The 12,960-nt window shown below is 38.4% G+C and overlaps 2 protein-coding genes across 14 annotated transcripts in view; one reads left to right on the forward strand and one right to left on the reverse strand.

The window, feature by feature from the left end:
- Window positions 1–5,131, forward strand: part of rbl2 (retinoblastoma-like 2 (p130)) — a 133,005-nt gene extending 127,874 nt beyond the window's left edge. Inside the window, exon 22 of the mRNA XM_078210886.1 lies at window positions 938–5,131. Coding sequence (XP_078067012.1) covers window positions 938–1,108 — 171 coding nt within the window. The 3' untranslated portion in view covers window positions 1,109–5,131. The remainder of the gene's footprint in view (window positions 1–937) is intronic.
- aktip (akt interacting protein) overlaps window positions 371–12,960 on the reverse strand; it is a 48,836-nt gene continuing 36,246 nt past the window's right edge. For 3 of the 13 annotated variants that reach the window (XM_078210899.1, XM_078210900.1, XM_078210896.1), the window contains exons 8-10: window positions 12,471–12,578; window positions 8,851–8,911; window positions 579–1,234 (exon numbers count right to left, since the gene is read on the reverse strand). In XM_078210899.1, coding sequence (XP_078067025.1) covers window positions 1,136–1,234; window positions 8,851–8,911; window positions 12,471–12,578 — 268 coding nt within the window. In that variant the 3' untranslated portion in view covers window positions 579–1,135. Of the gene's footprint in view, window positions 1,235–5,030; window positions 8,378–8,850; window positions 8,912–12,470; window positions 12,579–12,960 lie in introns of those variants that run through there. The other 10 variants (XM_078210895.1, XM_078210894.1, XM_078210898.1 and 7 more) reach the window with 6 other exon arrangements.

Genomic DNA, 12,960 nt, shown 5'->3' on the forward strand with positions numbered 1-12,960 from the left:
GACTCTTGGACGCTACACTGGCAGTTCTGGTGGGATGAGGTCATGAGGAGGGAGATGGCCTGTACCGATGTGGAGGACTCCACCTTGCCCTGTCACTTTCTCCTGCAGACATTGGTGTTCCTCTGCCCAGCCTCCTCACCCCATTATATCTGCAGATCATGGGAGACTCCTACCAAAGTGCCAACGACCAAGTCTTTCCTTTCTCTTAAAGGTAAAGGAACATAGCACTCACTTCTTTAGGTGAATTCCTCAAGGTCCAGAATAAATTATAATGTCTATTAAGTCTTGACAAAGTGTCCCTCCCAGGAAGTCTCAATGTGTTTCAGAAGTGCTCTTCAAACTTCCAGCAGCAAATGAATAAAAATTTAAAGAGCATTCAAAATCCTCAACATCTTTTATTCCCAATCAAGTACTAGCCACTAAATGTTCTGCAGCCTCCTTAATGAACACTGCAGCCAAAAAAAGTGTCAATCAGTTCCTTAGCAATGCTTTGGCTGACAGCTCCTTGTACAAGATTATATTTTGTGCTAAACCAACGTTTCATCTTAAGACCAGATAAGGCTTGTTCAACACAAATCAATGAGGCAAATAGCTTTATGACAGGTGTATATTACTGATGTGTTTCACAGTGGCTTTCTTAAAACATGGAGTAGAAAATAGCAATGATTTCTGAAAGATATCCAGAGTTCTTTGGATTAATGGTTTAATTACAGTAGCTACTGATAGACGAAGTCATTTTGTCCATCAAATCTGTCAGCGTTTGTTTCTTACATAACACATTTTGTCCAAGCACTCTACTCAGTAACTATCCCCTTTAGTATTCCTTCTTTAATAGGAAATGTTCAGCTCCCTGGAGAACACTTTAAAAAGGCAAATGTTCAATTCTTTGCAGCTCAAAAATAAAATGTTTCTTCTTTCTTTGCTTCTCTATCTGCAGAGACTGAGAGACATCAATAGTATGATTAAGTCTGGTGAAACTCCAACCAAGAAACGTGGCTTGTCCTTGGACGATGGCAGTGAAGTGCCAGCAAAGAGGGTTTGTCAAGAGAACCACACTGCATTATATAGACGTTTGCAGGATGTAGCCAATGACAGAGGTTCACACTGATCCTGTTTATGGTGCATCACTATCTGGTCAATTGCTGTGAAATAGTTTGCTTTGCCACAAATGTCCTCTAGTCACACCAACTTTCATGACTTTTACCCAACATGTATCGTAGAAGAATCCCAAAAGCTGGAAAGCAAAGCAGACAGGATTATTGCCAAGCTTTAAAAGTTATACAGGTAGAGAACATTTGTAGAAAATTAAAAATTGCAAGTGAGTGAGGAAGGATTAGATGCTTTGAAACATTTGCTTTGGCAAGCAACTTGCTTTTTCTTAAATCCAGTAGTTAAAGGCAGATGGTTTTTTAGGTTAAGGATTTGTGAAGCAATGAAAATGTTTTTAAATTGCTTTTTATTATTTAAAAGCTTTTCTGAAAGAAATAAAAAATGCAGGCTTAGAACAGCATGCACTACTTCTTCATACCAAATTTAATTAGTATTAACATTCAGGTTGACAAAATCTTAATATTTTAACTGGGTACTTGAAAACCACACACAATTTAAGACAAATTATTTTCAAAGCAAAGTTCCAATATTGTACATTTATAACAAACATTTTATGTGCAACATCTGAAGAGGTGGAGTAGGGGAAGAGAAACTCCCCATGCATTAAATTTTCATTAGTCATGTACATAGCATTCCAAAATACAAGCTTATGTTCGATGTATACAAATAGCTTGCACACAAATGTATTTCTAGGTTACAATTATTATGGGATGTCCAGAATTGGCAGTTGTGTGTGTCCTTCAATGAGTTTGGAGGGTTAAGATCTATATGGATAGTATGCTAATGATGCACCAAGCTGTGAAAGATTCAAACTGCAAGTGTGAGAGTGTAAGTGAACAAGGTTAAGCAGTAGGCTAGAGAAGTGGTCAATGGAAGATGCCCTGAATTATAACCAGAATATATTGACCACTCTATAAATAGATGTCACATTTCTCATGAAGCATCTTTTCACTTTAACATCTAGGTAAGTAGAGCAAGACCTCGATAGAGCAGAAAACATTACTTCAGCTTAATAAAATGTCATATGCTACCATGTGATCATTTCATCTTCAGATGGGTTGAATATACATCAGATCCAGGCTCATGCTATACACCAAGGAGTGAACTTAATTGTCTTTAAATAGGTGTATGAGCATTAGTGCAAATAATATATTTATAGAATTACAAAGAACCATTGATTCTATGAAGTACCTACCAAACCTTCACCCAAAACAAAAACAATCATATGACAGGACATTTAAAGGATGCTTGGAACTGAACGGTGTTACATGATTCAAGGAATTTCAATATGTTCCTTTTAAATATAATGCCATGCTTATGAGAACAGTCAGTAATTGTCCCACCATCAGAATGCAAATTACAAAGTCCTATACGAAAAGCTCCAGGACAATGTGCTACTTTAATGTCCAGTACTTTTGACATTCTGCTATTAGAGTAGACCCATGTAGTTGATGTGACTACTGTAAAATTACCCTTGTTAGCATGCTGGCCAGGGCTTCAACTCTGTTCCAGTGTCTGACAGTGCTCATGTGTGGTTTTGAGTGTCCAGTCAGCTATCGCAGTACTTAATGAAATGTTTGCTTTGTCCCTTAATTTGGGTGGGGATTACTTCGCCTGTCGTCACTCCCACGAACAGACAATACACAAGATAGAACCATTTACAGACAATATCAAATAGCAGTGGCTGAGAACACATTGGATTGAATATAGCTCGAACACGGACTGCTGCGATGCCCTATCTCTCTTCCCCTCCCCACGTCTGGCTCCACCGCCTCCATCATATGGATCCAGCTTCACATTCATAGAGACTGGGCACAATTAAGAAGAATTTTCCTTAAGTACAGTAACCACAACCAGCAATCTCATACCTCACCCAGGCTCCCCAATTGCAGTGATGTCATCTCTAACAGCAGTTTGTGGCCCACATGGTCACACATTCAGAATAATTAATTTGATAATCATTTGTCCACTCACTTTTCAACCCGACAACATTCACTTGCAATGATGGAGAAAGGTATGTTTTTGCTGAGTCAATGTTCCATGATGTGATTTTTCTTTCACATATTTTTCCTAGTTGAGGTGATGGAAATATTCAGTAACCAAAATAGTGTTTGAATGACAAGAGTGGTTAGCATAAAAGTTTTGTATACAGATCAGAGAGCAAAATAAACCACACGCACTTAAGTATTCCAGAAATTTTAAAGGCAGAACAAGCACAGTTACAGTATGACCAGTAAACGCACCCAGTACAGTAGATTGAGAACGCATTAACTTCATTCTGTATAAAAACATGCTCATGCATTTTGAAGCTATTTTAGAATAGGTGTCCGATTAAAAAATAAATCCAGTTCAAGTGGTTGAAAATAAATATTCACAATGTGTAATCAAACCAATGTTGCCAACTGGAGTCAGTGGATCACATAATTGATCGATAGCAAGTGAGTTCTGATCAGAACCAGACAGCTACTGGATTCAGTTCGCTGAAAAGGTATTTTACAAATGAGAGGTTATTCAATATCCGTGGACAACAGCTATTGATTACAACACTAATTGGCAGATAAAAGTAGAATTTAGGTGGATACATTAACCAAGGTTTCAGACAGTAATCCAGCTATTTTGCCTTAATAGCACCAGGTAGGAACAATTGCAACTCGAGTTCACCGGGAAATTAGTGAAACAATATTTAAAGTTCGGAATGTATTCCAATTTGCTCATAGTCAAATATTACAGTCTGTCACTTGTACACATTTGAGACCAAGAGAGGCGCAGCAATAATTTCCACGAGGTTCTTCTGACCTGAGAAACAATTAATGTAGATTTTCTAGTTGCCGCAACAGTTAGGATGGAAAACTGATGGAAATTGTACACAAGACTTTCAATGTTTGGATCATAGTTTACATTACAGTCAAGACAGATTAATATTTGGACTTTGTTCAGAATTGAAAAGGTTGAAACAAGCCTCCAATTTTCTGCCAGTGTTTAGTTTTACCAACTGTAGCAAAGCAACCGGTTTCCACATCTTTGCCTATAATGCTTCAACCTGACTGCTAGGAAGCTCACAAGAAATTCGTTTCCTAGTTTCCATAAAATGCTGACAACTTAATCTGCAATGCTTTGACAGTATTAAGCTCAACCATATGCAAATTTTATATAGTATGGACGTTAGGATAGCAATCTGTACATTAGTCATCTATTCTTCTTGTGGCCTGAAAGAGCTGAGCTAGTAAGTTGCTCATGTATGCGACCATGAATAATTCATTGTGGGATGATAGCATTCGGATTTAGTTAAGCAAATCTTGTCTGGACCTCCATATACACAATGCAGATTCACCACTCTGTGCAAAGTGTAAAACAACTACACATTGCAAGTTTGCTCAAACACAATGAAAGTCTTGCTTTGTTTGTTGAAAGTTTTGTTTTTCTTTTCCCAACATTATCTGTAAACTTGGGGAGTTTTAAAGTAACGCAAAAGACTGACATTAAAAGTTTTGGGATTGATGCGGTTGCATATAGAACCCATTTTCTCACAACATAGCATTCTGTGTTGCATCTTTCAAGATTACCAGGAGGGTTAAAAATGTCAGTGAAATAATCATCTCTTCAGTTAATTATACAATTGGTGATGAATGAAATTGAACCCAAAAATGACATGGGAATTATTGCAATATGATTGGTCACTCATTTACATAGATACCATCACAAAGTGTGACTAAAAACAAAAGTTGCTTTAAGATTCATTAATCTGCGAAAGTATTTAATTTATGCCAATCAGAATTGGTTCTCTTTAAAAATGTCTACCTGTTATATTTGTGTGTTGTATTGCTTTGTAAAAGTTGTGAAATCCTTTTTTAAAATATATTTGTATGTGTCAGTGTTCATGTCTAAAGCGAGTGTGTACGTCATTGAAGTATAAACTTGTTAAGACCAAGCAATATTTTAATAAGCAAAGTATACATTTTAGTCTGTACAGTTTTTAAAGTAGATCAGAACCAAAATTTATAAAATTTACACTTCCACTCTGGTATTTTTGTAGAAATTCATGACTGCCAACCATTTCTGAGATACCTGTGCCATTCCCATTTCAACATCTCCCTTTGTGCATCAGAGACTCATTTCAGTGTTACGCATGTGGCTTCTCAGTTGCAAAATAAGAAAACATTTCCAATTATGTGAAAGAAAACAATGTTGAGTAAAACAGAGGAATAAGTTATATTGCACATTTAAAAATCACAAGAGGCAGGAAATACTAGAAGGAATAAATATTTTAAAATAGGAACTCTGAAGGAACTAAATTGTTTTGCAAGAGGTTTACTAAATCTGAGAAATCAATTGATGTTAAAAAAAAGCAAAGTTAAAAAAAAAATTAAGTGCAGAAGCAGCTAATTAGCAGAAAGGAAAGTGTTAACATTTTGGGTGTAACTCTCGTCAGTGATTTTAAAGAGGCTGAATGTTAATCAGTCTTAATCTTTCCCTTACTAACTCACCTGCTAAGCTCCTAATATTTTTTGCTTTACTGCATAAACCTTTCAAAAAAAACATTCATGACATTTGTCAAGACTGATTTAGGCACAGTGGTTAGCATTGCTGCCTCACAGCGCCAGGGGCCTGGGTTCGATTCCCGGCTTGGGTCACTGTATGGAGTCTGCACATTCTCCCCATGTCTGCATGGGTTTCCTCCGGGTGCTTTGATTTCCTCCCACAGTCTTAAAGACATGCTGGCTAGGTACATTTACCCGAACAGGTGCCAGAGTGTGGCGACAAGGAGAATTTCACAGTAACTTCATTGCAGTATTAATGTCAGCCTTACTTGTGACTAATAAAAACTTTTACTTTAAGTTTAAATTTCACCGAGCTGCAAACAGGACAAAACTCAAGCAGCATTCCATGGAAATGATCTGTAAATATCAGAGCACAAGTTTTAAAGAAGGAAAAGAAATTGTGTGTTTGGAGAATCTTGGAGATTGGAGTTTCTTACCTTTAGATTCAGCCAGGTGCAGTTTCCATATTTGAGACATTCTTCTCGTAATGCTTCTAGAGCAGGGTTTTGGGAAAACAGAGTGGATTGGTGCACAATCGGATCTTACTGCTCTAACTACACAAGACAAAATTGCTGACATTTTGAAAGATCCTGCTACACAGTGCAGGCTTAAGGTAGAAAGGGAAATAATGTTGCAGGTATATTTGGGGACTTGGGGGGGGGGGGGAGTGGAGGTGGCGGAAATCAGCTTACACATGCACAAGTCATGCGGTACAGTGAAAGCCATTATTACTACTGTAACTTTTTGGGGCAAAGTCAATATCTATATCAAAAACTAGCTCTGGACCAAATACCGACACTAATTTGAAGCATGAGATGTCTAAATGTAGTCTGGGAAATGTGGTCTTCATTGAATCTTTTCTCAAATGGTCATGGAAAGGCTAGCTGCTAATCGCACTTTATTCATCATTTCCTAAATTAACCAAGGCGTTGCATATGGAGTCAAGATCATTTGCAATTTCCAGGTGAAGCAGAATTAGGTGGCAGTGGATAATGCAACCCAAATGAAAGATGACCCCAACACTGGAGGTTATAAAAGACTATATATAAAGAAAGGTGAAGAGTGAAGGACAGGAGGCAGTATAGTTAGAGCTTGTAGAAGGGTGCAGTGATGGGTGGGAAAAAGTTAAAGGGAGAGGGCAGGCTAACAACTAAATAGTGGCTTTGACCTTCTGAACATAAACATATTCAAAAAAATTAAGGGTATTCCACAGAGAGATCCACATTACTATTTTTGTGGAAGTGGTGCAACAGGCTCAGATTTTTGGGGAAGTTGTCAAAAGGCAGACAGCTGGGCAGAGAGAAGCAGAGCACTGAAGAGTACGGGGAAAGGAAAGCTTGATTTGCTGGTGTTCAACAAAGAACAATGCAGGTTGAGGCCAGGAATACGAAGGGGAAAAGAGATTTTTGAAGAGTGGGGCTAAGGATAGAGAGAAACATTGAAAAGTCAGAAGTTAAAAGTGTATTTGAAAAGTTAACCTACCTGAAAGATAAAAAAAGATTGCATGGGATCCAAAGATAAAGCCAAGAGACTTGCATTGCACCACCACCTGGTGGTTTGCACATGCAACTGCAGCCATGAAAGACTGGAATAATCTTTATGACACTAAGCAATGTGGCCTAGGCAAAAGGGTTGGTTACATGGGACTTTAAAAGAACATGCCATGACATATTAAAATATACACAGACAGACAGTTTAGCTTGCTTTTATTTTAAGGGTTAAACCATTAGGATACCAGTTGCTCGGCCAGCAACTACTTCCCCTTAAATGCGCCCCAATATTGGCAATCAATGTGACAAAACAGCATTTTAATGTATATAATTATGCTGTGTTACTGCACAAGATAATTAGAACATGAAAATGTCTATGTAACAACATTGGAAAAGTTGTTTTCTTTGAGTTGGATTACTTTGCACATTCATACATGGCATATATAAAGAATAGTGAAATTACAAAACATGAGGCTCACTGTACCAATCTGTTACTTTAGCATGGATCAGCCTGCCCAAAATGTATACCTATTGTCACTTTTAGCACAATTTCTGCCTCAAAAGTGCCAATTGTAGGGTCCAACAAGCTATGTACAAAATTTATACACCAATATATTTACATAAGACCCAAATGACTTATGAAAACAGCTAAATACTGTCACACATTATGTAAAATGCATTTGATTTGAATGGATTATTGAATGTCTAAACTCACATCTTAAACTCTACAGACCAGCCCCAAAACATGAAAAAACATTTCTACATCATAACAGTATTACAAAACGGTGTCATCATGATGACATACCCAGTCAGTTCAGTTCGCCACCCTAACATAATTGATAGTTGTATTGCCAAGATTACCCAGGTAGTAGATAGAGGTCTCCAAAATGCAGGTTTTACAAACTTTCAGTTAAAAGTTGAACTTGAATACAAGTTTAAAATTTCATAATCTACACAAAAGGAACCCCATCTTCAGCAGTTTTATTATTATATATATAAAACTTTTGTTTTTACAGTCACTGCTAAAATAAAGTTCAACATTTGCACCAACAGGAAACAGTTATATTCCAATTGACCTGGTCCATATGTTTCACAGGTAGAAAGTGCCTGGTGTGCTGTTGATCGGAAGTACTAGGTTTGCACGGTGTTTTCATCTTTGCTGAAAGGTTGTGTTGAACCAGGCTTTACCCAGGAAAGGCCAGCCATGTGCATGCTTTTGGTTTGATCATCCGGCTTCTTCTAGACAGGAAAGTTATTTTTAAATGATTAAACTTCAGCATGGCAGAAGAAATATGATGGTAGCAACTTAGCGATGCAGATAGTCAAACTGGTGCCATAAGACATGAATAAATTTAAGTACAACAAATTTTACAACTGGATCATCTTTCATGCAACAGAAATGCCCTGAAGCATTTTACAAGGAGTGTACATGTATAAAGTGAGCAAAATAAATGACTGAAAGGAGATAAAAGCAAAGTGGAGGGGTAAATCTAAAGTTGTTTAAAGTAGGGAGAGGGTTAACAATAGAGGGTTGAAAAGAAAAAAGTATTAGGTCAACAATCTTCATTTGTACAGTACCTTCAATTTAGTAAAATGAGTTAAGGCACATCACATGAGTATTATAAAACAATAAAGGAAATATGAGAACAGGTGAATGAAAGTTTGATCAAAATGCTTTTTTGTTTCCTACATCAGATATGAATGGAATTTACCTTCTGAGTTAACATCTTCTCTCTGGCTTCTTCATGTATTGCTGGATTCCAAGGTGAAAAGCTTTGTAAGAAAATAGGTACATTTCTATAAGTTACAGCCCACTTTTCCCACCATGCATATGAAAGTCAGATTTTTTTTTTCTTTTGAAGTCATTAACTCCTTGCTCAGGTAAATTCCACAGGTACTGAATGTCCATGAGTAACTTTTTCAAATAGTCATTCATCAAGTGAAAGCTTTAATAATGGGGAAAACTATTTGGACTAGATGGCATGGCAGCCAATTTTTCTTCTAAAAACTTTCATCAAACCCTATTCACCTATCACCCTTGTGCTCACTGACTTAGATTGGCTTCCAGTCAAGCAGCACCTTGATTTTTAGATTCTCATCCTTGTGTTCAAGTCCTGCTATGTTCTCACGCTTCCTAACACTGTAATTTCCCCCCCAACACTAACTCTCATACCTGTACTCATCTAATTCTGGCCTCTTGAGCATCCCCAAAGTTTAATTGCACCACCACTGGTGGCTGTGTCTTCAGTTCCCTATTCCCCGAGCTCCTTTCTACTTCTCCGCTTCACTTTCTTCCTTCAAGACACTCCTTAAAACCTATTGCTTTGGCCAAGCATTTTGTCCATAGAATCCATCGAATCCCTACAGTCCGGAAGGAGGCCATTCAACCCATTGAATCTGCCGGCCCTCAAAAAAAAGAATTCTACCTAGGCCCTTACCACTGCCCTATCCCTGTAACCTCATGCATTGATCCTAACCCACCTGCACATCCTTTGGACATTAAGGGGCATTTAGCATGGACAATCCATCTAACCTGCACATCTTTGGACTGAGGGGGGAAAACCAGGGCAACTGGAGAAACCCATACAAAGACTGGGAGAATGTGCAAACTCCACAGTCACCCAAGGCCAGAATTGAACCTGGGTCCTTGGCACCGTGAAGCAGCAGTGCTAACCACCATGCTACCCATCTGGTTTGGTGTCATTCTTTGGTCTACAGTGCTTGGTACTTTCATTATGTTAAAGGTACCATATAAATAAGTTGTTCATTCATGGGATGTGGGCATCATTGGCAAACCCAGCATTTATTACCCATCCTAATTGTCCTCAAGGTGGTGGTGAGCACCTTCCTGAACCGCTGCAGTTATTATTGTATTGGTACACCCATATGCTTCTAGGAAAGACGTTCCAGGATTTTGATACAGCGATGGTGAAGGAATGGTGATTTGTTTCCTAATCAGGATGTTGTGTGACTGAGCAGCATTTGCAGGCATTGACATTCCCATGATCCACTTGTTGCCCTTGCTGGCAATGGTGTTTCCATGTACTGGCTGCCCATATCCTGCTAGATGGTAAAGGTCATAGATGTGAAAAGTTCTGGTGAAAGAGCCTTGGCAAAAGGCAGATCATCTTACAGATGGTACACATTGCTACAACTGTGCCTGTGGTAGAGGGAGTGAATATTTAAGGTGGTAAGCCAATCAGCTGGACAGCCAAGTTCTTGATGTTGTTGGAGGTTCACTTGTCCGATCAAGTGGTGAGTATTCCAATCACTATTCCAACTTGTGCCTTCTTGATGGCGGAAAGGTTTTGGGGAGTCAGAAGCAGCATTACATGCTGCAGAATTCCCAGCCTCTTAACTTGCTTTTTTAAGCCGTGGTGTTCATTTGGCTGGTCCAGGCAAATTCCTGGTCAATATTGACACCCCAGCAAAAGGTTGTCGAAGGTAGGCGTTTCAACAATGGTAGTCCCACTGAATGTCAAAGGGAAATGGTCAGGTTCTCTCGATGAAAATGGTCATTGCTTGGCACTTACGTGGCACAAATGTTATTTGCCATCTGTCAGTCCAGGCCTGAATGCTTTCCAGATCTTGCTACATGTCATATGAACATATGAATTAGGAGCAGTAGGTCACTCAGCCCTTGGATCCTGCTCCGCCATTCACGGCTGATCAGACTGCAATCTCGGCTCCACGTTCCCACCAACCCCCAATTGCCTTTCACCCCCTTGTTTTTGAAGTATGTGTCGAGCTCGGCCTTAAAAATATACCAAGACTCTGCTTCTACCACCTTTTGAGAAAGAGAGTCAAAGACCAACAGCTCTCAATTTGTCTTCAATGGATTACTCTTAATTTTTTAAGCAGTGACCCCTAGTTCAGAGTCAGAGGTTTACAGCATGGAAACAGGTCCTTCGGCCCAACTTGTCCATGCCACCTCTTTTTCTAAACCCCTAAGCTAGTCCCAATTGCCCGCGTTTGGCCCATATTCCTCTATACCCATGTAACTGTCTAAACATTTTTTAAAAGACAAAATTGTACCCGCCTCTACTACTATCTCTGGCAGCTTGTTCCAGACACTCACCACCCTCCATGTGAAAAAATTGCCCCTCTGGATCCTTTTGTATCTTTCCCCTCTCACCTTAAACCTATGCCCTCTAGTTTTAGACTCCCCTACCTTTGGGAAAAGATATTGATCTAGATTCTCCCCCAGGAGAAAATAACTTTTCCCCATCCACCCTATCAAGACCCCTCAATAATGTTTCGATCAAGTTGCCTCTTACTTTTCGAAACTCGAATGGATACAACCCCAGCTTCTCCAACCTTTCCTCATTCCCCAGATTTCTCACTGGTTTCAATTTTGCTTGGGCTCCTTGGTGCCACACTTGGTCAAAGACTGCCTTGACATCAAGAACTGTTACTTTCAGGTCATTACAGGAATTTAGCTGTGTGTGTCTCTGGGCTAAGGCTGTAATGAGGTCTGGAGCCAAGTGGTCCTGACCCTCACCAGACACTTATACATCTGGGTTATTAAATAGCAATGACTGGGACAATTGGTTGTGTGCACTTGTTTAATATGGGAAAAGCATAATCCCAAATTGCAGTTCTTCTGCTGCTTGCCTGAAGAAAAGCAAATGTCTGATTAAAATCTTAGTATATTCATCTTTACGTAACCTTTCCTTAGCAATAAACCAATAAAAATTGAATAACGTTTTTTAAAAAAGGGAGTCAGAGCGAGGCTACTTCTTGCGAGCTGTCCTCAGCATACCCTTGGATTCCATCTTTTAAAATTTAACTCTAACTCCCTTAAACTGTTATATTAAGCTGATCTTTCTCTTCACCCAGCTGTAACTGCAACACTATATTCTGCACCCTATCTTTTCCTTCTCCCCTATGTACTCTATGAAGGATACGTTTTGTCTGCATAGTGAGCAAGAAGCAATACTTTTCACTGTATCCCAATACATGTGACAATAATAAATCAAATCATAAGTTAAAGGTCATGCTTAACAGCAATTTTTACACTAGTAAGTGAAGTGCTGACCCAAGTGCCTAGCTTTATCAGGTTCTATGATTGAAAATTATTCATATCTGGAAAAATCATAAAACTCTAATCTTGAATTTCAAAAAGTTTTATCAAAATCTTTTGTTTAACTAGGTAAAATCAATGTGTTCTTGCAGGACAATATAAATGATCACAATATTCATAAATACGAAGCCAGAAGTTACATGAAGCATTAAACACATCAAACAGCAGGTTAAACAGACACAATAAACGCCATCTTGTTGCAAAGTTATCCCAGGTAAGTCGGTTTTTAAAAAGCTCAATGCAGCTTACCTAATTGCATAAGGGTCATCCATTTTAGGTTGATCAAAGAGACGACTGTTGCATAGTTTCACACTATCAATTACTTTGCTTTTGAATAAGTGGATATCTTTTTCATATCTGGAAAATAATTTATAAATTCAGTTTGACAAACAAGGTGGCTTCTATCAAAAAAATCTTGAAAAATTGAAAGCCAATGCTTAAAAAGTTGTGGTGTTTGCCTTAAAAGTTATAATTTATTCATCTAACAGAAACTTTCCAGATTTTCTATAATAGTTCTCCTTGTATTGCTTACAGAGAAAGGCAAAAAGATTACTTGTGAAAGTACCAACCCCTGATTCACACGTGAAGTTGTACTTGTCTTGGAATGCAGTGAAAATTGATAGTTGCATTACAGTTATGGCAAGATGTCACCATATTCTAAAGCATCATTTCAATTCAACAGTTGGCCAAATTTGGCTATTCTTAGCAAAAAAGTGTTTTTCAGAAAAAGAAAAGATGA

Source organism: Mustelus asterias, chromosome 4 (genome assembly GCF_964213995.1).
Source record: "Mustelus asterias chromosome 4, sMusAst1.hap1.1, whole genome shotgun sequence".
Taxonomy (NCBI): Eukaryota; Metazoa; Chordata; class Chondrichthyes; order Carcharhiniformes; family Triakidae; genus Mustelus; species Mustelus asterias.